Here is a 27,519-nt window from a genome sequence, read left to right as displayed (position 1 = left end):
AAGCCCTGATTTAAATATAGCTTTTTGAAGCTAATCCTAGTGGGATAAACCTGTAATCTCAGCTCCTCAAGAGGATCAGAAGTTCAAGGCCTGTCTGAGCTAACATTCATCTGGTCAAATTATAGAGACCAGGATTCAAGAAAGGAAGAATGGAAGGAAGGTGAGGAGGGAGGAAGAGGAAGAAAAACAAAGGGGGAGGAAAGGAAAGGGGAAGAAGAGAATAAAGAAAATCGAGGAGGCCAGCAAGAAGGTTCAGTGGGCAAAGGAGCCGGCTGCTAAGTCTGCCTGAGTTCAACCCCGGAACTCTCGTAGTGGACGGAGAGACCTCCCACAAGTTGTCCTCTGATCTCCACACTTCCAAGTCCCTCATTCCACTAAATAAATACTGTTATTAATTTTTAAAAGCCAGGGAGCTGGGCACACAATAAGTCTGTAATCAGCTCTTGGGAGGTGGAGGCAGGAGGATCAAGAGTTCAAGGCCAGCTTGTAATATATGAGACCCTACATCAACGGACAAACGCAGGGCAAAGATGGAACTCAGTGCAGTGGTAAAATTCTTGTCTGGTTTTAGGCATAGGTTCCATCTTGGGGGGGGGGGGAAGAATTACATCAAAGTATTCCTTTTTTAAAAATCATATTCATTGTGTGTGTGTGTGTGTGTGTGTGTGTCTGAGCACTCACATGACAGCACACTCATGCACATGTGAAGGCAGGCCACAGAAAGTATGTGGAGTTCAGGAATAACTGTGAGAGTCAGTTCTCTCCTCCCACCATGTAGCCCACAGAGATGGAACTTAGGTCCTCAGGCTTGGCAGCAAACTCCTTTACCCTCTAGGCCTTCTTTCCAGCCTCTCGAATAAGTATGCTTTAATGTTTAGGATATTTAAAAGATATGATTATATTTTCAGAAGCCTGTCTTACCTTATATGTATTCCAGAATTTCTGTTTCAGGTCCAAAAATATGTCATCCTGTTCCTGGAGAATGCTCATACCTGTTTACAGAAACACACCCAAAGGATTTTAGAAGTAGGAATAATTACTGTATAACAATGTATGTTCAACTGCACATTCCAACAGCATCCAGGCATATCAAATTCCAATCATTCACATGTTACTGCTGACCCAATAGGAAAACAAGAATATCTTTATTTTAAAACTGATGTTTAAAGGACACCAAATAGGAAGTGAGAGTAGCCAGGTACTAAAGGTAGAGCAGAATGATCCTTTATCTAAACAAAGCCACAAAATGAAAGCTAATACTAGCATTGGCTAATGAGGTTGTTGGTGACTTTCTTGTTTATGTTTTGTTTTACATTGATTGATTGATTGATTGATTGATTGATTGATGCTGTGTGCTTGCACTTGCCACTGCCTGAGTGTGGAGGTCAGAGAACAACTTGCTGGGGTCAGTTTTCTCTTTCCACCGTGTGGGTTCCAAGGGTCATCTCAGGTTGTCAGACTTGCCAGCAATTGTCTTTACAAGCTAAGCCATCTTTGTGTCTCCTTATTTGTTGTTGTTTTTTAAGTATTTAAAAAATGTCTTAGATTTGTTTATGTTATGTATTTGAGTGTCTTTGCTTATATATATGTCTGTGCACCACAGTGTTGTGGATGGTTGTGAGCTGCTGGGAATTGAACCCTGTTCTTTTACAACTCTTTCTTTTGTATATAACTTTGGTTGTCTTGGAACTCACTGTGTTAGACCAGGCTGGCCTCAAACTCACAGAGATCCTCGTGTCTCTGCCTCCCAAGGGCTGGGACTGCAGGTAGGAACCACTATGCCCAGCTCCATGTTGCTGGGGGTGGAGCCCAGTTGCTGAAAAAGCACTCTGCCAATTAAGTTGCAGCCCAGCCCCAAATTTTGAAAAAAAGGACTTTTTCCTTTTTCTTCCTTTCTTTTGTTCTTTTCCTTGTCTTCTTTTTTATTTGTGCTGAGATTAAACACAGGGCCCATGCATGGCAAACCTACTCTCTACTGCTGAGCTACACCACCACCCTCCCACACTAACTTCATTCCTTTAAAAATAAAAATAAAAACAAAAACTATGAATCCTGGACATTCTAGCAACTACACCTGTCCTATCAGTATATTCTAATCAGAGTTTGGCATCCAAGAAACAGAATCAAAGCCTTGTGATATATCAAACCCTGATATATCAGAAGGCCCCAGATGCCTTCATTCTAGGCATCCCCCATGCCCTGGGACAGCGCTGTTTCCTGGTCTCAGAGTGATCTTACATACAACCACTGTGTATATCAAGATGAGGAGCGCTGCTAAAGCCTGGCTCATGCTGTCTTCTGGTGAACTTCCAAACCCTCCATGCCTGTGTCCTCATCATCTGACATGGGGATTGGGAGAGTATCCACTGAAGTGGTAGCTCAAGGATTAAACAGGAACCTAGCACATCAGGTCTTAAGGTCCAGGCTCCTAACGACCTCACCACTGTACCAAGCTACAGTAAGTATTGGGATCTTTTCCCAAAGCTGGCTGGGAGATCACTCGAGAGAACAAGGCACAGAGCTTGGGCAAATCAGAAGTCTCTTCTCTCTGGTTGTCTAGTCTAACTTCACTGACCTTCTCAGCCACGGTATTAGCTGAGACTATAACAGGCCATCAGGTCTTTGATGTTTCTTATGGGTTACAGAAGGAAAGGAAGTGAATAGAAACTCCCTAAAATACCTCCTAGAGGAGGGTAAGTTTCTTCTAGATGGTTTGCCTACTTTCATTCGATTTTAGAAGACATTAACAAGCTGAGTCTAGTGGGGTGAGATTGTCATCCCAGCAACTTGGAAGACTTAAGTGGGAGAATCACAAGTTCAAGGCCAGCCTGAGCAACTTGGAGAACCCCTGTCTCAGAATTAAAAACAAACCGAAGACTGCAAATATAGTTCAGTTGGCACAGCTTGAGGCCAGAGGGAGACTTTCAGGCTCAGTTGCTGTGATCTACCATCCCCAATGCCTAGGTCAGGTCCAGACCCTGGAGAAGACTCTCCAAACACAGAGTGGCCCTCCCCAGCTGCCACTGCCTTTCAGGGTATAGAAATTTGCTAAGGAGAGATAAAACATGAAACCTTTTGTTATTTTCAGTAAACCAGGCAGAAAAAAATTCCCAAAGCCCATCCATCCAGCCCAGCGTGAAAATAGCTTTCTCATAGGTACACAAGCCCTCCCATTCTGTGTGACCCCCACCCTAGAGAAATCTTGTTGCCCAAGCAAGACTAAGACCCTGGAAATGACTTTTCTGTAATAGAAGATTCCACCCACTCTGCCCGCAGAGTCACCGATCCCAACACTTTTGGGTTGATTGTTGGCCGCAGAGCCTCAGGTGTGGCTTTTCTAGAACAGGTGGAGTCCAGGGATGCTATGGGGCTAAGCTAGGGTCTCTTTAACATGTCGCTTTCTGGAGGAAAAGAGACTCCCCCTCCATCCTGAACTCTGTCAACCTCAGCCTCTCAGCTCCGACACCAACCCTCTGAATCCCCGGCACTAGGAATCTCCAGTTCCCCAGCCAGCGGCCCCCAAATTCTTCCTCACGGAAACGTCAAGTCTCTAATGTCCAGACCTCCAGATCGCTGCTTCAGAATTCCCTACCAGCCCTAATTCCCGGGCCGCAGAGTTGTCACCTCCTGCCTCAGCCCCAAAGGCTTTAGATCTCTGGTCTCCCTGCTCCCCGCCCCACCCCCACCCCCACCCCCGAGCCAGTGCCCCGCCCCGGCCCCTCACCGACATAGAAGGCAGAGAGGGCTATCGGCCCTCCGACAGTCTGATCGCAAAGCACCTTTGCCAGGACCGTGCGCGGCGCGCGACCTGGCAGCGCGCGCTCCAGCAGGCGCAGCCACATGTAGTTGAAGTTTCCGTGGAAGGTCAGGGCCAGAGTGGCCACGCGCCGCGTCTGGCGCCAGTCGGCTGGGCCGCCCCGCAGTCGCTGCTGCAGCGCATCACCGGCGGAGAAGAGCCCGGCGTAGAGCAGCACGTTAGTGGCCCACGGATAGCGACGCGCCGCTCGTGGAAACGCGCGCCACCAGCTCGCCATAGCCGCCGCGGGTGCCCTCGGCGCCTGCACACCTGACTGCACTGAAGGCGCCAGAGCGATTGGACGCCCCTGTGCACACCCAACCCGCGCGTCCAATCCAATGACAGCTGGCCACCGAGAGGGCGGAGCTTCTGTGATGTGCAGCGTCCACACGGAATCTGCCAGTTTCCATGAAATCTCCAGAAGGAGGAGAGACACTCAGATAGAAAAAGCATCTGTCATTCCCAAAGGCTGTGCATTGTAAGAATAAGGAGTGGCCTCCACCTGGGCATTGGAAATGGCCGTACGACTTTATGAATATGCCCAAACCCACTGGATCCTACACTTTAAAATCGGGGTTTGTTTGTTTGTTTGTTTGTTTGAAACGCGGTCTCACCTGTTCCAGGCTGAGTGAGCCCCGACTCCCTGTGTAGCTGAGGATGACCTTGAACTCCCATCCTCCTACCTCCACCTCCCAAATTCTGGGATGACAGATTTGTGCCATTGGGTCTATAACATAAGGTGGTAAATTTTGGGAGACCTAAATCCTGTCTCTAAAGATGAGGAGCTGACATGAAGCTCTGTAGTACTGTAGCATGCAGACTGCCCTGGCTTCAGTTCCCCACGACTGCAGTAAAAAGTAAGAAAGAAAGCTAAGCCGGCTACCGAAGTGTCAATGCCCTGGAGATACTGGCATACAGAGAATTCATTCTTTTAGTGCACAATACATCATCTTACTGTGGCATTACAGGCAGAATGTCAGAAGTTAAGAATGAAATAGTGAGGGACTATAGCAAATTTATGGCTTTGGGTTTATTGTTAGGAGGTTTCCCATATTTTATTTAGAAATAGCTGAGAGGCGTGAACAGACAACAGTCCAGGTGACCTTACATGGATAGTTGGTTTTCAAAACGTCAGAAGTCCATAGAATTGATGCTACAAAAATTTATATATTAATGTCCATTCTGATTAGAGACCTGTCTGCTCCTGACAGCTTCCTGTTGTGGATTCTAAGAAGAAATTGAGCATCCTTGGAGTTATGCCAGTTGTGTGGTGACAGCCACTAGGCAAGAATTGCCTCTTTCCATCTACAGACTAACTACTGTCCTGAAGAGGACACACATGCAGAATAGTCGACTGATTATATCTGCCCAGACAGAGTAATCAGCCCTTAATAATCCTGCATCACTAAGGTCTGTCAGAGGACTCTGGGCCAGAAGGCTGAAGATTTGATGCTCGAACGTTCGGTAGTATAGGGTTCGGTGTTCAGTGGTCTCTATAAATTGGCTAAGTTTTAGAAGCTATGTTTAGTGCTTCCTATAACTTCAGTTAACTCAGTCATTCTGGATTTCTGATGGGGTTGAAGACCTATAGTCTCATAGCCAATCCTGGCTATTTACTTTGAGAGAAAAGATCTGAGTAGATAGTTTTCAGCTGACATTCATTCTAAAGCCAAAAAAAAAAAAAAAAAAAAAAAAAAAAAAAAAAAAAAAAAGCCAGGATCAAAAGTAAGTGTTTTAGTTAGAAGAGATGACAGAGGTTCTGGCTAGTCAACAAAATGATGGACTGTGTATTAGGACTATCTTGTACCTCACGGGTACAATTAGTAATAAGTATGCTCTAACTGTATTTTGAGAGAAAAGTTCTACTTTAACAGGAAGAGTGGTATGTAGGAGGAGCTAAGTGGGAAGGAGTACTGAGAGGAAGAGATGGAACAAGGAGAGAAGTTGAAGGAGAGGAGAAGCTAGTTGATGAGAGAGAGAAAGAGAGAGGGGGCATGGAGGCAGATGTTCACATGTCTCCACCAGTCAAAGATAGTTTTTATATCTAGGTTGGGTATTGGGTTACGCTTCTGATTGAGCATTACCAAACTTATAAATCCTTTGATTAACATTTAAAAAAATTGTATAAAAGCAAAAAGGAAAGGGGGGCATGGGACAGGGGTGTTCTAGGGAGGGGAAATGTGGAAAGGGGATGGCATCTTAAATGTAAATAAAATAAAATTAAAAAAAAAAGAATGAAATAGTGCCGGATGGGCCTGTTCTGCTCTCCAGCTTCCGTCTTAGTGACCCGACACCCCAAAACAGGCTTGGAGACTCATGGTATCAGTTCCAGAAACAAGGGTCAGTGAGCATTTGGGGAGCAGGTAGAAGCTCTGACCTTGTGCAACTCATTTTTCCCATGTCTTTTCCTGCCTTTCCCTCCTTCCGTGATAGCCAGCCTCTCTCTTCCAACACTCCCTCTGTCTTCTGTTTGTTCACTGTATTTCATTGGTTTTCTTTATAAAAAAAAAAAAAAAAACTAGTACCTTTAAAAAGATATTTTCTTCTACTTATTTTTTAAAGATTCATTAGCTTTTACTTTATGTGTATGTATGTTTTGTCTGTATATCACTTACCATACTAAGTGCCCACAGAGTTACACACCATCACAATGTGAGTGCTGGAAATCAAACCTGGGTCCTCTGGGAAGAGCAGCCAATGTTCTTAACCACTAAGCCATCTCTCCAGCCCATTTCAGTGTGTGTGTGTGTGTGTAGAGAAAGAGAGAGACAGAGACAGAGAGACAGAGAGAGGTAATGAAGATCAGAGGACAATTTTCATTTCTTTCTTTCCACTATGTAAAGTCCTGGGGACTGAATTCAGGTTGTCAGGCTACTAAACCCTCTCACCAACTCAGTGATTGAATTTTGAAATAATTTCAGACTTGAGGAAAATGTAGAAAAATTATACAAAGGAAGCCAGATGTGATGACTGACAGACCCTTTCATCCCTGCACTCGGAAGGGTAGAGTGCTGAGGCAAATTGCCCAGAGTTTAAGGCCACCCACCCTAGGCTACAAAACAAGACCATATTTTAAAAAACAAAACAAGAAAACAAACAAAAATATACACAGAATGCCCACATAATCTTGTTCATTTGTTTTGTTTAAGTCAGAGTTTGCTCACGTAGCCCAACCTAGCTTCAAATTCCTAATCCTCCTTCTTCTGTTGCTTCCTAAGAGCTAAGGTTACAGGCTTGAGCAGGCCACAGTGCTCAGCTACCATATGGTCTTTGTTTGGTCCTCCCCAAGTGTGGCATCTTACATAAGCATAGTACAATTATCAAAACAAGGAAAAACGTGGGGATATAATATAATCACCCAGTTTACATGCCAATCTTACTTAAGTTGGTGTGGGAAGTCACTTTCTCTCATCCAACAACCAAACCTGGGCTGCTGTTGTGTTTTCCTTAGGTCTCCAACCGAAGGAAATTCTCTCAAGGATTTTCGATGATTGTAAGTCATTTTTTTATAAGCTAAATCGTCTCCTATCGTAATTAAACATTGAGGCCCTAATTTTTAGTTCTTCAGAATGTGACAGTATTTGAAGATCTTAAAGAAGTGATCCAGTGAAATTGAGGTCCTGAGTTAGGCAATACAGTCTGTATGGTGTCTTCATGAGAGGAAACAGATGCAGCAAGAGACACCATGGCGGATTCACATATAAGAGAAGCTAGGGGTGAGGACATAGTAAGATGATAACTGGCTATTTGGACTGTGTGGTGTCCTTGCTTGTATTTCTAAGAGGGGGTGGAGGCATAACAGTCAAGGGTTCAAAATTATTTCCAACTATACAGTGAGTCTGAGACAAGCCTGGACTGTATTGACTCTGATTTTTATAAACCAAACTGAAGGGCAGCAAGGACAACGCCAGGGTAAATGCTTATCAATCTCCAGAACCCATGTGGCAGACCCCTACAAAGTGTCCTATGACTTTCCCGCATGCCATGTTCTCTTATATATAAATATTCACACAGAAAGAGAGGCAGGGAGTAAAAATTTAAAAGGAAGGAGGCAGTCAGGGAGAGGGAAACTGAAGACTAAGGGAGAAGAAGAAGGTAGCAATCTGCATCTGTAGGCCAAAGAAAGAGGAGTCGGAACAGAACACAGCTGATCTTCCTGAATTGTTAAAAAAAAAAAAAAATAAGTTGTAAAAAGGTGTTTCTCTTGCCCCTCGTCTGCACTATTATCATTACAGTGCACACACACGAATATATCCTTCCTCTCCAGTCCCTGGGACTCTGCCGTGTCTGTGTGCTTTTGTTCTACCTGTTCTGTGAACTCCAAAAGATCACCAAAGAGTCACCTGCAGTGCAATCACCGCACGAGAGTCTCTATTACAAGCTCGAGCTTGGGCTTGCTCACCACTGACCCTGACACAGCAGGACAGGTTGGTGAAGCATCCCTGAGCTCTCAGAGGGACAACATTTTATAGGAAATGGTGAGCAAACAAGGAGTTTCCGGTCTGGCAAGTACCTCTAATTGAATGACTATTGTAAGGCAACAGGTGGTTGCTCTGAAGCAAAACCATGAGCAATCACAGTCTGAAAGTGCATCTGAAACAATCAGACTGATCTTTGATTGACTGCTGCTAGGAAGTAGCTAGGGAGTAACCATGGGGTATGGGCCAAGGACAGGCCATGGGGTCCTTCCTGGGTGCAGCTTGGGTTTAGCTATAGGTCAAGTTTCTCTTAAGATGGAGGCCGGTCCCAAGATGGGTTAGGTTTGGCCTCTCACTTTGACTTTCCATGCTGCCCACATACGAGTTTCTAGGGGACTAATTGCTCTGCCACTGGTCCCAAGCGAAACTGTCAAATTTTTCCTAGTTAGGCAAGCTTCTAACTCAGCAAAATATCTGTTTATTAATTATACCCTGTCTTACTTATGGTCTTTACTGCTGTGATGAAACACCAGGATCAAAAAGCAAGTTGAAAAAGAAAGGGTTTATTGGACTTATATTTCCATATTGTAGTATGTGACTGAAGGAAGCCAGAACTGAAGCTCAAACAGGGAAGGAACCTGGAGGCAGGACCTGATGCAGAGGCCATGGACAGGTGCTGTTTACTGGCTTCTTCCCCTGGCTTGCTCTCCCTGCTTTCTTATAGAAGCCAGAACCACCAGCCCAGGGATAGCCCAACCCAGGATGGACTAGGCCTTCCCCTATCAATCACTAATTAAGAAAATGCCTTGCAGGCGTGGCTACAGCCCCATCTTATGGAAGCATTTTCTCAGTCAAGCTTCCCTCCTTTTAGATGGCACTAGCTTGTGTCAAATTGACAAAAAAAAAAAAAAAAAAAAAAAAAAACAACAAAACTAGCCAGGACACTCCCTTTCTCTGATTACAATTTTCTGATCTTGGCTATAACAATTTGCAAATAATAATTAAATAATGTAAAGCAAATTTGTTGCTTTCGAGTTCCATTCCCAGGGCTAATAATCATAACACTTGGGAATTTCAGCACCAGGGAGGTAAAAACAGGGAGATTGGAAAGTCAAGGTTAGCTGGTACTGTTAGCACACGACTTTAATCCCAGCACTCAGGAGGCAGAGATAGGCAGACCTCTGTGAGTTTGTTTGAGACCATCCTGGTCTACAGAGCTAGTTCCAGGACAGTTGCAGCTATACAAAGGAACTGTCTCAAAGAAAGAAAGAAAGAAAGAAAGAAAGAAAGAAAGAAAGAAAGAAAGAAAGAAAGAGAAGGAAAGAAGGAAAGAGAGAGGAAGGAGAGAGAGAGAGAGAGAGAGAGAGAGAGAGAGAGAGAGAGAGAGAGAGAGAAAGGAAGGAAGGAAGGAAGGAAGGAAGGAAGGAGGGAAGGAAGAAAGAAAAATTCAAAGTTATTCTTGGTTGTATAAAATTTTCAAGACCAGCCTTGGCTACATGAAACTGTCTCCAGGAATAAACATATAATGAACATAATAAAGATAATTAAAATTCTTTTTTGAAATGTAGATAACACACTCTCAGGTCCTGAGGATTAACATGTCTTTATTCAGCCCGCTATACCCCCTCTTTCTTGTGTCTTCTATGGTCTCACTTAATAGAAACTAATTGTTTTAGCTGAAATTGCACTCCCTGTTTCTCAGTATGTACAGCACATACAGATTAGAAATGAGTTCAGATGTGCTTACTAATTTTATGGTGTTTCATCATAGCAATAGTAACCCAAACTAAGCCAAATTGTCACCAGGATTGGAGTACTGCTGTGACAGACCTGACCATGTTGCTTTGGGGAAAATTGGTTAAAGACTTTGGAACTTCAGGTTAGAAGTTGAGAGCTCAGCAAGCTGTTCTGTAGGAGCTTAGAAGAGTGTTGAAAGCCATGCAGATGATGGAGGCCTAGTTTGTGAATTTCAGAAGGAAGCAAAGACTCTACTGGGCCATTTGTGTGAAGAATCTATGGTTTTTTTATGGTCAGCTGGAACTGAAGAATCGGCTGTGATTAGCATGCAACTAGAACCACTAAGGTAAAACCTTCATTTTGTTGGGACTCTTAGGGTCCAGAAGCCTCCTCACAAACCATACAAACACAAATCTTAGTCAGACAGAAATATTTTATTGAGCAGCACATGCCCCAGAACTGATTGATCAGGGCCATGGTTCAGGCTCAGGAGCTGAACTACGATATTAAATCAAGATCCAATAGAACTTTTTAAGCCTAAAATCTATAAACATATGTGCTAAGTTATTCCACCAATCAGGATTTAGGGATACAAGATTTCCTTAGAAACATGTCTTTGTTGTACACTTTCCCTGCTCCCATTGGTTGGGGTACTCAACTGTGACAGGGGAAATGCTTTGCTTAGCCCTCAGCATCTATTGTCCCTGTTAAAGCCTAGGTAAAATATTAAGGCCTAGATGGAATGTTAAGGCCTAAGTAAACTGTTAAGGCCCAGGTAACTCTTCCCTAGATAGCCTGCCTGTTTCTAAGGAAATCCTGTATCCCTAAATCCTTATTGGTGGAATAACTTAGCACATATGCTAATCATTTGGAGCTTAAGAATCAGCTATAATTAAGAAGAGGCCAGTGTCATTGAGGTGTTGGGAGTCAGCACATGCAAGCTGTGTTCAGAGTGGACAAGGTTGTACCTTGTGCTGGCAACCAAGCTTGATCATGTGTAAGAGTCTCCCAGATATAATCAGTTTTGAAGGCATGAAGGGGTCATGGAAAACTCCGAGGCTTGGCACTCTGAGAGCCTAGGAAAAGCCAATGGTGAAGGTACAGGTGGAAGAGCAGTGGAAGCCCAGGACTGAAGAGGTCAGGTAGAAAAGTTGAGGTTTTGCATGATGAAGAGAGTCCAAGAGAGACTATTGGTGAAAGTGCAGCCCAGTTGAGGCATTTGAAGATGCCAGTACTATGAGATGACCACCAAGAACAGTAGCAGACAAAGGGTGGAACCTGCTTGAGCTTAGAGCATAGACTGTGTGTACTGCAGAGGGTGAAAATAGAGAAGTAACCCAAGCTCCTTGGAGAGGCTAAGACCTGGCTGTCTCTGTTAGGTTGCATTATGGATGTTGCTAACCTGACTCTGAAAGACCTCTCCAGAGAGAGACCCTCACTCAGACCTCAGGAATACACAGCCACCCAGAAACTCACAAGACACCAATCTTGATGCAAACAGCAAGAGGTAGAAGTTTATTTCAGGATCAACACATTGAGGCCGAGGCCCGCAACCCACACAGGGGCAAAGAAGTCTCAACACCAAGATTGGGGAATGTAGGGTATTTAAAGGAGAAAACCACAACCCAGGGGAGTGGGGGAGAGGGGGTCAGTGGAAAGTACCAGTGGAAAGTCCTGTGGAAAGTTCTAGCCCATTATTTAATTTGTGACAGGTGTGACAGGGTTCAAGAAGCAGTCATGGGGAACCTTCTGTATAGGCTTTTCTTGAGAAAGCTTAATCTTACTTATCAATTACCTTGTGGTTGGGCAAGTTCCTATAACACAGAGCTCAGGAACAAGCTAACCTGCACCTGCTTTTGGCTCCACTCTGTCTGTTAGCCTGCTAGAGTCTTTTTTAAAATCTTTAACCCTTTCAACTCTACCAAACTGGACTGCTGGTGCATCCATGAAGTGTTTGCAAATGGATTGAGCTGCTGCTGCTAACCTGTGAACTGAACTGCTGATTTCCAGACAACACAGATGGGAGTTGCTCCAAAGAACCTTTCTAAACAGGCCCCCCATCCTTTCTTAACCACTACCTATGGTGGGTGGTGGGCTGTAAGGGAAGTTAAAGCATTTATGAACCATTATTTTTTTAAAGATTTGAAAAAAATAGTTACTAGTATAGAGAAAATTAATCCAGAAACATGGCTGCTCTGGCAAGGGATCATATCCAAAGAGCTTGTAGGTCTCTATGATTCAGCCAAAATGCAGACATTCCCTGGATTACAGTATGATCTGGCTAGAATACAGAAGCACACTTAGTTTGTTGCAACTGGCTCCGCTCTACCTGGCTTAAGACAAAAGACTTAACAATGCCTGAACAGTTACCATGTTGCGGCCTGCTCCACTCTGCCTGGCTTGGCCTTTCAAAGGCTGGGATTAAAGGCATACACCACCACTGCCCAGCTTCAAACTGCCACTCTGGTCTTCTGGTCAGGGTCTAGAGAGGGGGGAGGGGATAAGGGGAAGAGACACAAGGAATGGAGACAAGACAGAGGTTCTAATCAAGTCTTTTTATTGAAGGGAAATCTTGGGTATTTATACACTTTTGCCACACCCCTTGTAGGCACATGGATATGATGTAAGCCTTGGAGGCTTGGCTAGCATGTGGATAGCTGCTTTCTAGCCACTTTCTGCTAAAAGTCGGCTCCCAACATTAGTTGACACCTTTAATCCCTAAAGATGAATGTAAGGTTAGTTTATAGGAGAAGTTATAGAAGAAGCAGCCCTGTTTGAAAGTGACATCTAATTGAGGGACAAAGTGACAAATCAGAAGATTTGACAGAATGAGCCAGAGATTCGTATGTTTACATGAGAACCAAACAGGAAAGAGGAGAGAGAGAGAGAGAGAGAGAGAGAGAGAGAGAGAGAGATTGCGATTGAGAGAAAGAGGTGGTAGTGTTTATGACAGTTTTATAGAGGCAGGTTACAGAGAGAACAAGCTAGAAGACAGAGAACAAGGTGAAGACAGAAAGAGCCAGAGAATGAGAATGAGCCAGAAGATTAGAACACATCTCCAAAGTTAGTGTGAGGCCTGGCAGAACAATTCAATCAAAAGCCAAGAGAAGCCAGATTAAATTAGTCATCTTGGAAGATTAGATTGTATGGAGGTGAGAAGCTTCCAGACCTTGGGATAGCTAGAACAGAGAAGGAAACACTCTGGGCTCAGCATAGGCTGTGTGAATACACAGCTTGGATACATCTCTCTTTTTAACCTTTCATCTCAGAAGTCACTTACGATGTTGTAAAGCACAAGTGATGTCACTTGTAAGAATGGGTTTTATGGTCTAAAAGTAGTGTTCAAGATTTAAGGGAAAGGGTCTAGACTAAATAAAAACACAAATTCTGGGACATACAGTCTGCTTCATTGTCGACTCCCGAATCGACCAGCAGACAAAAGACAACGGACACTGGATCTCCTTCCCAACACAGTTTATTCAGGAACCTTGAATTACCTCAAAAGCCCCCGAGCTCTAGCTCCCAACTCTTAAATCTCTGTGTCCTCTCCAATCAGAACCTGCCACAAAATCATTCTCGATTGGTGCTGAGCACATACGTCACATGGCCCAATTTTATGTAATGATGAACAAGCAAAATGCATGCGCAGTAAAGCCTAACCTATATGCCACCCAGGCTTCCTAAAATGGTGAACCAACACACCAGTGGCGTCTAGCACCCAGCCAGGTGCCATCTTGAGTTCCGCTCCCCACATTTCCTCCTTTTTATATTGATTTAATGAGAAGTCTCACCAACCTCAGACAAAAAGAGGATAGGGTACTCATTACCATTTTCTAACAGGGGGGGGGTAGAGGCCTGATCCCCATCAAGATGACAAATATGGGACATTGTAATGATTTTCAGCTCTCTGTCATTTTGCAGTAGGTTTACTAATCATACCTGTCCCGATGCCTTTTCATGGGGGAAGGATTTCGGCGTCAACCTCCATTCAATCAGGCATATCTCTCAGGGAATCTACCTTGAGATAATTCAAGGACATCTTCTGCAGTGCCACCTGACACCCTGTGATTACTGGTACACAGAGCCCTCCTCAAAACTGCTGGGCAATGGTCCTTCTCATCAAACCACATATCCATATCAATCTTTTCCAATCATATTTAGCCATACTTGCAGCGACTGTCCCAGCTCCACTGCTGCAAATGCCTGTACCATCAGGGCTTGATCACGGGCATGTCTAACTTTCATGTGACACAGACACCAGAATGCTAGGCAACTGATAAGTAGAAGACACAGAGCCAAGGCTCCCAAGCCTGCCCATTCCCTCAGATGGGAAACTGTCCGTAGAATCCAATCAGCCATGCCTGATGCAAAGGACACATCCACTCGAGTAGAATTGACGGTAACAATGGACTGTCTCAACTTTCGAAGAAGATCATCTATTGCCCTGGACCAATTCCCTGTAAGATACTGAGAAAGACTTCTTGACAATTATGCTGCATAGCTAACATTCTCAAACTTGACCGTGGTCACACACAACCCAGAATACTTCCATTGACACCCTAGCTGAGCCAATTCCATTAAGACATCCAACCTGTTCTTGCACCAGATCAACTCTCTGGTTGGGTATTTATAAGCACAAGCAGGAGAACACAGGTGAAGACATTTTACCACGTGCACCATGCAGCTGGGGTCACTAAACAGCCTTGAATTTGCATCAGTTTAGTAACAATTATACAGATTTCTACTAATAGGTTATGGCTGTGTAATCAATTTTAGCTTTTCCTCTCTGGTCTAATAAAACCATTACTTTTCCCTAGAAAGACTGCCTAATATTAACCACATCAGTCCCCAGGTTCAGGGAATTGGGGCACCGACTCTTCATTAACTTCTTCAAGCTGAACATGGGTGTTGAGATATTAGAAGAGGGATGAGGGAAAAGGGTAAATTGATAAGCCTCTGATGTCTGTCTTAACTGCATCCAGCTGGAAGTACAGGGCATCAGTGAACACGCAGGTGATAAGATTCACTCACCAAAGCTGTGTATTCTGTAATATACAAATCTCAAAAACAAGTTTTAGTAACAAGATAATTATTTTGTTTGATTCTCTGGAATCTAGTCTTCTGGAGGCCTACCTCTGTCATGTCTGATCCATATAATTCTGGAAGATATAACTACTACCTTAATGACCTATTCAGAAAACTCATAGAAAAACCTTTTTTCCAAATTAGCCTTTCCTTAAGCCAGTAACCAGAAAAAACTTTACATTGAGTTTTTATCCAGAGGAAAAATATAACTACACAACTCAGAATCACACCCATTTTGAAAGTTAAATAAATTAACATTATCATTCTTGGACCCTTCATTCCTTGGCTGTCTTAAGATCCTTCCCCGAAACCAAAACCTCATCCTCGGCCTGTAAGAACTTTTCCAAAGTAGCCTTCTTAAGCTCTACTCCTTTTGCTTTTTCTGCTTAACTTGTCCCAAAACCGGGAGCTTTATAGTAACTTGTCCCAAACCCGGGAACTTTACCAGCTAGCTGCCCTGACCACGATGGGTTCTGAAGTTCCCCGTATGACCACCACTGTCACCTCCCGAACTGACCAGCAGACAGAAGACAATGGACACGGGATCTCCTTCCCAACACAGTTTATTCAGGAACCTTGAAGTACCTCAAAAGCCCCCGAGCTCTAGCTCCCAGCCCTTAAATCTCTGTGTCCTCTCCAATCAGAACCTGCCACAAAGTCATTCTCGATTGGTGCTGAGCACATACGTCACATGGCCCGATCTTACGTAATGATGAACAAGCAAAATGCATGCGCAGTAAAGCCTAACCTATGTGCCACCCAGGCTTCCTGAAATGGTGAACCAACATGCCAGTGGCGTCTGGCACCCAGCCAGGTGCCATCTTGAGTTTCCCTCCTCACACCTCATCAATCAGCAAAGGAGCTATAAAACTACATCATTCCTGGCATTTCAGGAAGATCAGCTGTGTGTCCTTCCCCCAGGCCTGAGCAGGCCTGCAAAGTCATTTACCACAATAGACCAAGTAACAGTAGGACCTAGGAGATGCATTGCATTACCAGCCTTGGCACCTTGGAGCCTGCTACCTGAGTTAAGAAGAATGGACTGCCTGCTGAGCTAGCCTTGACACCTTCCGGACTGTTATCTCCTTGCCCAACCCCTGGGCTGAACCGAGAAAAGACTCTGGGGGTGGGGCTTCCCCTTTATATGTGAAAACAAATTATTAAACTTGGAGCCTTGATCAGAGAACTTTGTCTTGGCTTCATCTCTTCTCGCCCGTTTCCCTATTCTCAGCCACTCTTACAGGTGAATCCGTTCAGCTGTTGCTGCAGGCTGCAACACAGCTGTATACCTCATTCCATTGAAGAGGTGAGTTGTGTGTTTAACTGGCTTCTTCAGGGCTGATCAGTGTACACAAGGCCTCTTTGCTGTATATAATTTTGACTTTTAAAAGACTGATTTTTTTAGAGACTGAACTTTTTTTTAAAGATTTGTCTATTTATTTAATGTATATGAGTACACCATTGCTCTCTTCAGGCACACCAGAAGAGGGCATCAGATCCCATTAGAAATGGTTGTGAGCCATCATGTGGTTTCTGGGAATTGAACTCAGGACCTCTGGAAGAGCAGTCAGCGCTCCCAACCACTGAGCCATCTCTCCAGTCTGAGACTGAACTTTTAAAGTGTTTGAATTGGCAAAGACTATGGTATTTTAAAGTTTGCAATGGTTTATATTTGTGAAATATATTTATATTTCATATTTATATTTATTAATATGAGATCTTTGGGATGAATCAAAAGGGGGAAGATTATATTGTAAAAAGCATTATATGTCAAGCTGACAAGGAGTCAGTTGTGCTCAATAATTTTATATCAACTTAATACAAGCTAGACTCATCTAAGAGGAGGGAACCCTAACTAAGAAAATGCCTCCATAAGTTTGGACTGTTGGCAAGCCTGTAGAACACTGTCTTAATTAGGGACTGATGAAGGAGAGCCCAGCCCATTGTGAGTGGGACCATTGTGAGTGGGATCACTGTGAGTGGGCTGGTAGTCCTGGATTCAATAAGAAAGCAAGCTAAGCAAGCCATCCATGCTGAGCAAGCCAGTAAGCAGAATCATCCCATCCCCAGGTCCCTTCCATGTTTGAGTTCCTGTCCTAACTTCCTTCAGTAATGGACTGTGAATTTGGAAGCATAAACCAATTAAACCCTTTCTCCTCAACTTGATTTTGGTCATGGTGTTTCATCACAGCAATAGTGACCACAGCATAGATGCCAGGCATTTGGCCATTTGTGTACTTATTCATTTAATACGTACTTATCACCCATCACTGTAGGCCAAGCAATGCTGCAGAAAGGACTTGTTTGTAATGGCATTAAAAAATTGAATTCTTACTTAAGTGGGTAGAAATTATTTTGATTTGTGAAAATAAATTTCTTCTAAAACTCTCTTAACCAAATTCACTAGCAAAAAAGTAAAATAAAATAAAAAGCAAAATTCAGCTCTTTGGGATGTATATATAGGTATATGCACTTGTATGTCCATTATCAGGTGAAGACAACAGGTATTGTCCATGTTACTCCTTGAGACAAAATCTCTCACTAAACTCAGAGCTCATTACTCATCTGGGCTACCTAGACAGTGGGTTCCCAGGATCTTCCTGTCTCCAATCTCAAAGGTTGGAGCTACAGGTACACTTTACTATGCCTAGCTTTATATGAGGGTGATGGAGATCTGAGTTTATACCCTTATAATTGTGTTACATTTTATTGAGTGGGCCATCTCTCCTGCCCTCAAATTCAGTTATGAGAAAAGGGCACTGGGGGTTGCAATGTGGAAGAGGGAATAGTTGGTAGGTAAAATAGAAACTGTCAAGTTCCCTTTGAATATCAAATAATTTTTTGGCATAATAATCTCCCAGGAAATATCTGGGACATATTTATACTAAAGATCTGTCTGTCCAAAATGTAACATTAACTGAATATACTCTTTTAATCTCTTTTGGTAAAGCATAGAGGAATGGGACTAATGTTTGTTGAGAACTTAATGTGTGTGCCCATTCCTTGCACTGACTCATCACTGGCCATAGACATCTACCAAGGCCAGGAGTTGGTAACTATTTAGAAACACAGATGTTCTCCAACATCTAACAAGTTATTTATCAAGTATGTCACCTTATTTATTTGATGTGAGTTGAAAGGGAAATAAATATTCTGATGTCATCAGTGAATGTGCATGTGTCATTGTAAACTGCCTGTGCTTAAAAGCAACTGAAAAATTCAGAAGCTAAAGACAACCTATCAATCAAATAAATGTTAGAACACTCATATGACTTTCAAACTAAAGATGTTTCAAGACCAATGTCTCTATGACACAGTGCACTATAATCTGTGCTTCACAGCCCTCTGGCAGTAATAATGGACACATTCATGTGCTATTAAGATCCCTCAGATGGTAGGTGATGGTTAGGATCATAGAGACTGGAATATAAGGGGGGTTGTTAGAAATTCTTTCACCAAGGAGAGGAGTGCTCATTAACGTGGGAACATAGCTTTCGATCTTGGATAACATTAAAAACACATTTAGATGGTTACAGTGAAGCTTACTGAAGGGACTCTGTTGACATTTAGTCTAGGCTTTGCCCCACAGTTACCTGGCAACAGCCAGGTGTGCCTGACTCACTATAAAAGGGGCTGCTTGCCCACTCCTCTCTTTCTTGCTCTTGCTCTGTCCCCTTGTTCCTGCCCCCCCTCTCTCCCCATTCCCCCTTCTCCCCTCTCTCTCTCCACATGCTCATGGTCAGCCTCTACTACTCTCTTCTCCCCTCCTCTCCCCTCCCCTAACCCCTTCCTCTTCCTTTCTCTCTCTCTCCCCCTTTCTCTGTTTCTACTCTCTCAACTCCCTTCCCCATACCCTGAATAAACTCTATTCTCACTCAGGCACTGGGTTGAACACTTTCTACAAACTGTGTGGTTTCTTTCCTTGACATGCCACACCATGGGCAGAACAGGCTGGATTCCATTAGGAGTTGCACCTAAATTCCAAGGCAGAATAGAGAGGTAGAAAGTTAGAAGTAGGAAGGAAAGGAAGCCCTTCCCCTGGGGTCTAGTGCCTTTCCTGTGACAATCAAGAGGCTTCATCACTGATTAAAGCCAAAACTTCCAGAAGCCATCTCAAACAAGGATGTTAAAGGCAACAAATGGGCTATGTGTGCTTAGGGCCAGAATGTTTGTAACTGTTGAGTTTTACCAGATTAGCATTCCTCCCTCATCCCTAAATCTCAGTTGTAAGGTGGTTACCTTACAACTTCATTTACAACAGTGAACTCTTTAGGAGAAATAAGTAAACCAGAGAATATTGCTTTTTACAGAATTTTACAAAAAGGTTTCTTTTATTATTTATGTGTATGTACCTATATGTGGGTAGGATAGGGGTGGGCAGTGGCCACTGAGGATAGGAGAGAACATAGGTCACCTGAAGCTGGAGTTACAGTTAGATGTGACCTGCCAAGGTGGGTTCTGGAAACTGAACTCTGGTTTTCTGAAAGGTCAACAAGTGCTCTTAATTTTTTAAACTTAGCTTTGTTTTGCCTCTATGTGTCTGTGCATCACTTTCATGTAGGGCCTACAGAGGACAGAAGAAGGTATTAGATCCTCTGGAACTGAAGTATAGGTACTGGGAATCAAACTGAGGACCTCTGAGAAAGTAGTCAGTGTCTTGACTGCTAAGCCATCTCCCCAACCCTAGATTTGTTTTTTTTTTAAATTTGTGTTTGCATGAGTATATGCTCACATATGTGATTTATGTTTTATGAAATAGGTTTCATGTACTCCAGTCTGGCTCAGAACTTAGCATGCAGCACAGGCTGGCTTCAAACTCACGGCGGTCTCAGACTCCTATGTGGTAGGATTGTATATGTGAGATACCGTACCTGGTTTATAATGTCTGATGACAGTTCCTATCTCATAACTCCACACATAGAAATTTTAATCTTTCCTTTCCTTTCTCTTTTGGTCATAAAGAAATTCTGGTCATAAAGACATTCTTCTACCTACTCTTATCAGATTATCATCCTGTTATGAGACACTAATTCTTTCTCTTTTCTCTTCCCTGGTCCTTTTGATAGACATCAGATGAAACCAGCTGAGACAAATACTGTAGAGAACAAAGTTTATGACAGAATAGCATGAGACACTCTCAAGCTTAAAAGTAGGCAGTTACCAAAGGGGCCATGCCATGCATGTTTGGATGGCTTTTATACTGTTTGTTGCCCAGGCTACTATACTGAGCAAAACTCTCAATTAAAATAGATGGAGAAACCAAAATATTCCATGACAAAACCAAATTTACACAACATCTTTCCATAAATCTAGCCCTAAAAATAATAATAGATAGAAACCTCCAACACAAAGAGGGAAACTGCACCCAAGAAAAAGCAAGAAAATAATCTTCTTTCAACAAAACCAAAAGATAGCCACACAAACATAATTCCACTTATAACAACAAAAATAACAGGAAGCAACAATCATTGGTCCTTAATAGCTCTTAACATCAATGGACTCAATTCCCCAATAAAAAGACATAGACTAACAGACTGGATATGTAAACAGGACCCAGCATTTTGCTACATACAGGAAACGCACCTCAGTGACAAAGACAGACACTACCTCAGAGTAAAAGGATGGAAAAAAAATGTTCCGAGCAAATAATCCCAAGAAACAAGCTGGAGTAGCCATTCTATATCAAACAAAATCGACTTTCAACTAAAAGTTATCAAAAAAGATAAGGAAGGACATTTCATACTCATCAAAGGAAAAATCTACTAAGATGAACTCTCAGCTCTGAACATCTACGCTCCAAATGCAAGGGCACCCACATTCATAAAAGAAACTTTACTAAATATCAAAGCACACATGGCACCTCACACAATAATAGTGGGAGACTTCAACACCTGACAGATCATGGAAACAGAAACTAAACAGAGACCAAACAGATTTAACAGATATCTATACAACATTTCATCCCAAAACTAAAGAACATACCTTCTTCTCAGCATCTCCATATAATTGGTCACAAAACAGGCCTCAACAGTTACAAAAAGATTGAAATAATCCTATGCATCCTATCAGATTACCATGGACTAAAGCTGGTCTTCAGTAACAACAAAAACAACAAGAGGCTCACATACACATGGAAGCTGAACAATGCTCTATTCAATGAAAACTTGGTCAAGGAAGAAATAAAGAAATTAAGGACTTGCCGGGCGGTGGTGGCGCACGCCTTTAATCCCGGCACTTGGGAGGCAGAGGCAGGCGGATTTCTGATTTCGAGGCCAGCCTGGTCTACTGAGTGAGTTCCAGGACAGCCAAAGGCTATACAGAGAAACCCTGTCTCAAAAAACCAAAAAAAAAAAAAAAAAAAAAGAAATTAAGGATTTTTGAGAATGTAATGAAAATAAAGGCACATCATAACAAAACTTATGGGATACAATGAGAACAGTGCTAAGAGGAAAACTCATAGCTCTGAGTGCCTCCAAAAAGAAAGTGGAGAGAGCATACACTAGCAGCTTGACAGCACACCTGAAAGTTCTAGAAGAAAAAGAAGCAAATGCACACAAGAGGAGTAGAAGGCAAAAAATAATCAAACCCAGGGCTGAAATCAACCAAGTAGAAACAAAAAAAAATTATACAAAGAATCAATAAAACTAGGAGCTGGTTCTTTGAGAAAATCAACAAGGTAGACAAACCCTTAGCCAGACTAACCAGAGGGTACAGAGACAGCATCCAAATGAACAAAATCAGAAATAAAAAGGGAGATATAACAACAGAAACTGAGGAAATCAAAAAATCATTAGATTCTATTTCAAAAGCCTATACTCAACAAAACTGGAAAATCTGGGTGAAATGGACAGTTTTCTAGACAGATACGAGGTACCAAAGTTAAATCAAGAGCAGATAAACCATCTGAACAAGTACCATAACTCCTAAAGAAATAGCAGCAGTCATTAAAAGTTTCCCAACAACAACAACAAAAAAAGCCCAGGACCATCTGGCTTTAGTGCAGAATTCTATCAGACATTCAAAGAAAACTAAATAGCAATACTCTTCAAACTATTCCACAAAATAGAAACAGAAGAAACTATCCAATTCATCCTATAAAGCCAGTTATGCTGATAACAAAACTATACAAAGACCCCCAAAAGAAAGAAAACTTCAGACCATTTTCCCTTATGAATATTGATGCAAAAATACTCAATAAAATGCTCGAAAACTAAATCCAAGAACACATCAAAATGATCATTCACCATGGTCAAGTAGGCTTCATCCCAGAGATGCAGGGATGGTTCGATATATGGAAATCCATCAATGTAATCCACTATATAAATAAACTCAAAGAACAAAACCACATGGTCATCTTATTAGATGCTGAGAAAGCATTTGACAATCAACATCCCTTTATGATAAAAGTCTTGGAAAGATCAGGAATTCAAGGACCATACCTAAACATAGTAAAAGCAATATATAGCAAACCAGTAGCCAACATCAAACTAAATGGAGAGAAATTTGAAGCAATCCCATTAAGATCAGGGACTAGACAAGGCTGCCCACTCTCTCCCTACCTATTGAATATAGTACTTGGAAGTCCTTGCCAGAGCAATTAGACAACAAAAGAAAGTCAAAGGGATACAAATTGAAAAGGAAGAAGTCAAAATATCACTATTTGCAGATGATAGTATACTTAAGTGATCCCCAAAATTCTACCAGAGATGGAGCTGGAGAGATGGCTCAGTGGTTAAGAGCACTCACTGCTCTTCCAGAAGTCCTGAGTCCAATTCCCAGCAACCACATGGTGGCTTACAACCATGTGTAATGGGATCTGATGCCCTCTTCTGGTGTGTCTGAAGACAGTGACAGTATTCTCACATACATTAAATCAATCAATCAATCAATCAACCAACCAACCAATCAATAAATAAATCTTTTTTTAAAAAATCCACCAGAAAACTCCTAAATCTGATAAACAACTTCAGCAAAGTGGCTGGATATAAAATTAACTTAAACAAATCAGTTGCTTTCCTCTACTCAAGGGATAAACAGGCTGAGAAAGAAATTAGGGAAACAACACCCTTCACAATAGTTACAAATAATATAAAATACCTTGGTGTGACTCTAACCTAGCAAGTGAAAGATCTGTATGACAAGAACTTCAAGTCTCTGAAGAAAAACTGAAGAAGAGCTCAGATGATGATCTCCCATGTTCACAGGTTGGCAAGATTAATATAATAAAAATGGCCATCTTACTAAAAGCAGTCTACAGATTCAATGTAATCCCTATCAAAATTCCAACTCAATTCTTCGTAGAGTTAGAAAGAGAAATTTGCAAATTCATTTGGAATAAGCAAAAACCCAGGATAGTGAAAACTCTTCTAAACAATAAAAGAACTTCTGGGGGAATCACCATTCCTGACCTAAGGCTGAATAACAGAGCAATGGTGATAAAAATTGTATGCTATTGGTACAGAGACAGGCAGATAGATCAATGGAATAGAATCGAAGATACAGAAATGAACCCATACACCTATGGTCACTTGATCTTTGACCATAAGGAGCTAAAACCATCCAGTGGAAAAAAGACAGCATTTTCAATAAATAGTGCTGGTTCAACTTGTGGTCAGCATGTAGAAGAATGCAAATCGATCCATTCTTATCTCCTTGTACAAAACTCAAGTTCAAGGACCTCCACATAAAAGCAGATATACTGAAAGTAATAGAAGAGAAAGTGGGAAAGAGTCTCGAACACATGGGCACAGAGGGAAAGTTCCTGAACAGAACACCAATGGCTCATGCTCTGAGATCAACAATCGACTAAGGGTACCTCATAAAGTTGCAAAGCTTCTGTAAGGCAAAGGACACTGTCAATAGGACAAAATGGCAACCAACAGATTGGGAAAAGATCATTACCAATCCTACATCCGACAGAGCACTAATAGCCAATATATATAAAGAACTCAAAAACTTACATTTCAGAGAATTAAACAACCCTATCAAAAAATGGGGTACAGATCTAAACAAAGAATTCTCAACTGAGGAAACTCGAATGGCCGAGAAGCACATAAAGAAATGTTCAACACCCTTAATCATCAGGGAAATGCAAATCAAAACAACCCTGAGATTCCACCTCCCACCAGTCAGAATAGCTAAGATCAAAAACTTAGGTGACATCAGATGCTGGTGAGGATGTGGAGAAAGAGAAACACTCAATTGTTGGTGGGATTGCAAGCTGGTACAACCACTCTGGAAGTCAGTCTGGTGGTTCCTCCATAAATTGAACATAGTACTACCTGAGGACCCAGCTATACCACTCCTGGGCATATAGCCAAAAGATGTTCCAACATAAAACAAAGACACATGTTCCACTATGTTCATAGAAGCCTTATTTATAATAACCAGAAGCTGGAAAGAACCTAGATGTCCTTCAACAGAGGAATGGATACAGAAAATGTGGCACATTTACAAAATGGAGTACTACTCAGCTATTAAAAACAATGAATTCATGAAATTCTTATGCAGATAGATTGAACTAGAAAATATCATCCTGAGTGAAGTAACCCAGTCATAAAAGAACACACATGGTATGCACTCATTGATAAGTGGATATTGGCCCCAAATCTCAGAATGCCCAAGATACAATTCACAGACCACATGAAGCTCAAGAAGAAGGAAGACCAAAGTATGGATGTTTTGGTCCTTCTTAGAAGGGGGGACAAAATACTCATGGGAGCAAAAATATGGAGACAAAATTTGGAGCAGAGACTGAAGGAAAGGCCATCCAGAGACTGCACCACCTGGGGATCCATCCCAAATCCAGACACTATTACAGATGCCAAGAAGTGCTTACTGACAAGAGCCCATTACAGTTGTCTCCTGAGAGGCTCTGTCAGAGCCTGACAAATACAGAGGTGGATGCTCTCAGCCAACCACTGGACTGAGCACAGGGACCCCAAAGGTGGGGTTAGAGAAAGGACTGAAGGAGCTGAAGGGGTTTGCAACCCCACAGGAAGAACAATATCAACCAACCAGACCCCCCACCCTACCCCTAAAGATCCCCGGGACTAAACCACTAACCAAGGCATACACATGGAGGGACTCGTGGCTCCAGATGCATATGTAGCAGAGGATGGCCTTATCTAGCATCAATGGGAGGAGAGGCCCTTGGTCCTGTGAAAGCTCAATGCCCCAGTGCAGGGGAATGTGAAGGCAGGGAGTCGGGAATAGGTAGGTTAGTGGGTGGGTGAGCTCCGTCATGGAAGCAGGGGGAGGAGGATAGGATAGGAGTCTTCTGAGGAAAAAACAAAAAAGAAGATAACATTTGAAATGCAAATAAAGAAAATATCCAATAAAAAAGTCTCTGGAACAGATTGTAGCAGACCTTTTGACTACTTTATTGAGTTCTTTTACCTACCATTCTACTCCATCCCAATCTCTTCCAAGCCTCCAACACTAGCTAGGAGAGAAAAAAAGGTTAGAATGTTATGCCCAAGTCACAGAGAACCCAAAGACCATTGAGGAGACAATTCTGATGCAAACACATAAGGGTCTTTATTACCAGTTCATGAGCAAGTACTCTAACCAGTAGGTCTGAGTGAGAGCCCCAAGTCTAGGGGTGCAGGGTATTTATTGTAGTTATGTGGCCTCCCCACATAACTACAATTTGAAGCTTGGTGGATCCAAGCTCTAATCCCATCTACCTTCAACATGATAGGTGTGGTTAGACACACAACTGTAAGGGCCCTTCTAGTGTGGTTCCAAGGTCCCTGGTGATATCTACTCAGTAGACCCAATTGGGTAGGTTGGCAGTGGTATGGTTCAGGTGGGGGACCTGTTTCGTACAGAGTACACAGGTTAGACCAGACCTACTTGTGGGAACATTGGATGGCTTTTAGGTTCTCCAAGTACCTCTGCATCTAGGAGAGGCATGTCTTGTAAGTCTGTTCAAGTTCCATGCACTTGTGCCAGAATTTCTACATAGTCATAAACTGGTGTCTCCCAAGTCTGGGTTGGGCAGCAGAGCAGCAGGGGTCTGGAAGGAAATTCTAAGCCAGTGGTCTGGAGGTTGCTTTAGGATTCCTTCAATTGCATGGGGAGAGGTGATAACCAGGGTTTGTCCCAAAGTCAGTTTATCTGCATCCTTCACCAGATGAGCCACTGCTGCCACCATGTGGAGGAAGAGTGGCCATCCTGCAGCTACTAGATTGAGCTTTCTGGACAGATAACCTACCAGGCAGTGCCATGGTCCCAGACATTGGGTTAGGACCTTTTTGGCTATTCCTTTATGTTCATCTATAAATACATAGAAGGGCTTAGTTACATCTATCATTTCTAAGGCAGTGCTGACAGGAGGGTTTCTTTTATTGCATCCAGAGCCTTCTGATGACTATCAGTCCATGTGAAGTCTGGCTGTTCCTTGGTGGCTTCACAGGGGCTTGGCCAATTTGGCAAACCATAGGCAGAAGAAGCCCACCATCCCTAGGAATTCCCTCAATTCCCTTGTATTTTGGGGTGTGGGGATTCCAGGACTGTTTCTTTTCTGGCTTGGGATAGCCACCTCTTACCTTCTCTTAGGATATACTTGTCCTAAGAGAAATATGCACCAAAATATAATAAGAGAATATTGCCCCAAAAATTGCACCCCAATTTTGCAAATCTGGGCCTTCTTGGCTGATGCATGGTACCCTAGGGTCTGTAGAAGTTGTTCAGTGCCTTTCAGGAATAGTTCCTGTGTGCTGGCTGTGACGAGCAAATCATCTACATATTGTAAAAGGGTTATTTGAGGGTACAGGGAGTAAAACTCACCCAAGTCCTCATGCAAAGCCCCATCAAAGATGGTTGGAGATTTTTTGAAGCCTTGGGGGAGCAGGTTCAGGTTAGTTGTTCATTAATTCCTTTGTCAGTGTCATACCATTCAAAAGCAAAATAATCTTGAGGTTTTTGGGGCTGAAGGGAGGCTAAGGAATGCATCCTTTAAGTCCAGTACTGTATACCAAACATGGTCTTGTGGTAGAGAACTCATAAAGGTGTATGAGTTAGGGACTGTGGGGTGAATGTCCATCACCCATTTGTTAACTTCTTTCAGATCTGTATCGAATGGTAGTCATTGGAATTAGGCTTGCAGACTGGTAACAGGGGTGTATTCCAAGCTGACTGGCAAACTCACAAGACCCCCAGATCTAATAGCTGCCTGATGTGAGGCATGATCCCTTTGTGGGCTCCTGCACTAGATCTGCCCCTGGTTTGCCAATCTGCCTCAGCAAATGGGCAGTGCTTGGCTAGTCCCATACTGCCTGTTTCAACCCACACAGACAGGAATCACCACAGCCAGCCAGGTCTTGATGTCATGGCTTGGTTTTCTGGGAGTCAAGAGCAACCTGTATTCATCAATGAATTCACAGTCAGCACTGGAATGGGATGCCCTGTCCCATTCAATACTTTGGCTCTTTCAGGGGTAAAATGTATCTGCATACCCAACTTGGTTAATAAGTCACA

General features: G+C 42.7%; 1 protein-coding gene across 9 annotated transcripts in view; it reads right to left on the bottom strand.

Annotated features, from left to right (window-relative positions):
* Mpv17l (MPV17 mitochondrial inner membrane protein like) overlaps window positions 1-27,519 on the bottom strand; it is a 47,443-nt gene that overhangs the window by 8,631 nt on the left and 11,293 nt on the right. For 4 of the 9 annotated variants that reach the window (XR_013111505.1, XR_013111506.1, XR_004607026.2 and 1 more), the window contains exons 1-2: window positions 3,725-4,086; window positions 922-992 (exon numbers count right to left, since the gene is read on the bottom strand). Coding sequence is in view for 6 of the 9 variants with exons in the window: in XM_034504406.2 (XP_034360297.1) it covers window positions 922-992; window positions 3,725-4,034 (381 nt within the window). In the remaining 3 variants the exon portion in view is untranslated. Of the gene's footprint in view, window positions 1-921; window positions 993-3,470; window positions 3,636-3,724; window positions 4,090-27,519 lie in introns of those variants that run through there. The other 5 variants (XM_076937466.1, XM_076937465.1, XM_076937468.1 and 2 more) reach the window with 5 other exon arrangements.

The sequence above is a fragment of the Arvicanthis niloticus genome, chromosome 6 (genome assembly GCF_011762505.2).
Source record: "Arvicanthis niloticus isolate mArvNil1 chromosome 6, mArvNil1.pat.X, whole genome shotgun sequence".
Lineage (NCBI taxonomy): Eukaryota > Metazoa > Chordata > Mammalia > Rodentia > Muridae > Arvicanthis > Arvicanthis niloticus.
The sequence above is the reverse complement of the archived record's forward strand: the minus strand, read 5'-3'. Positions and strand labels throughout refer to the sequence as shown.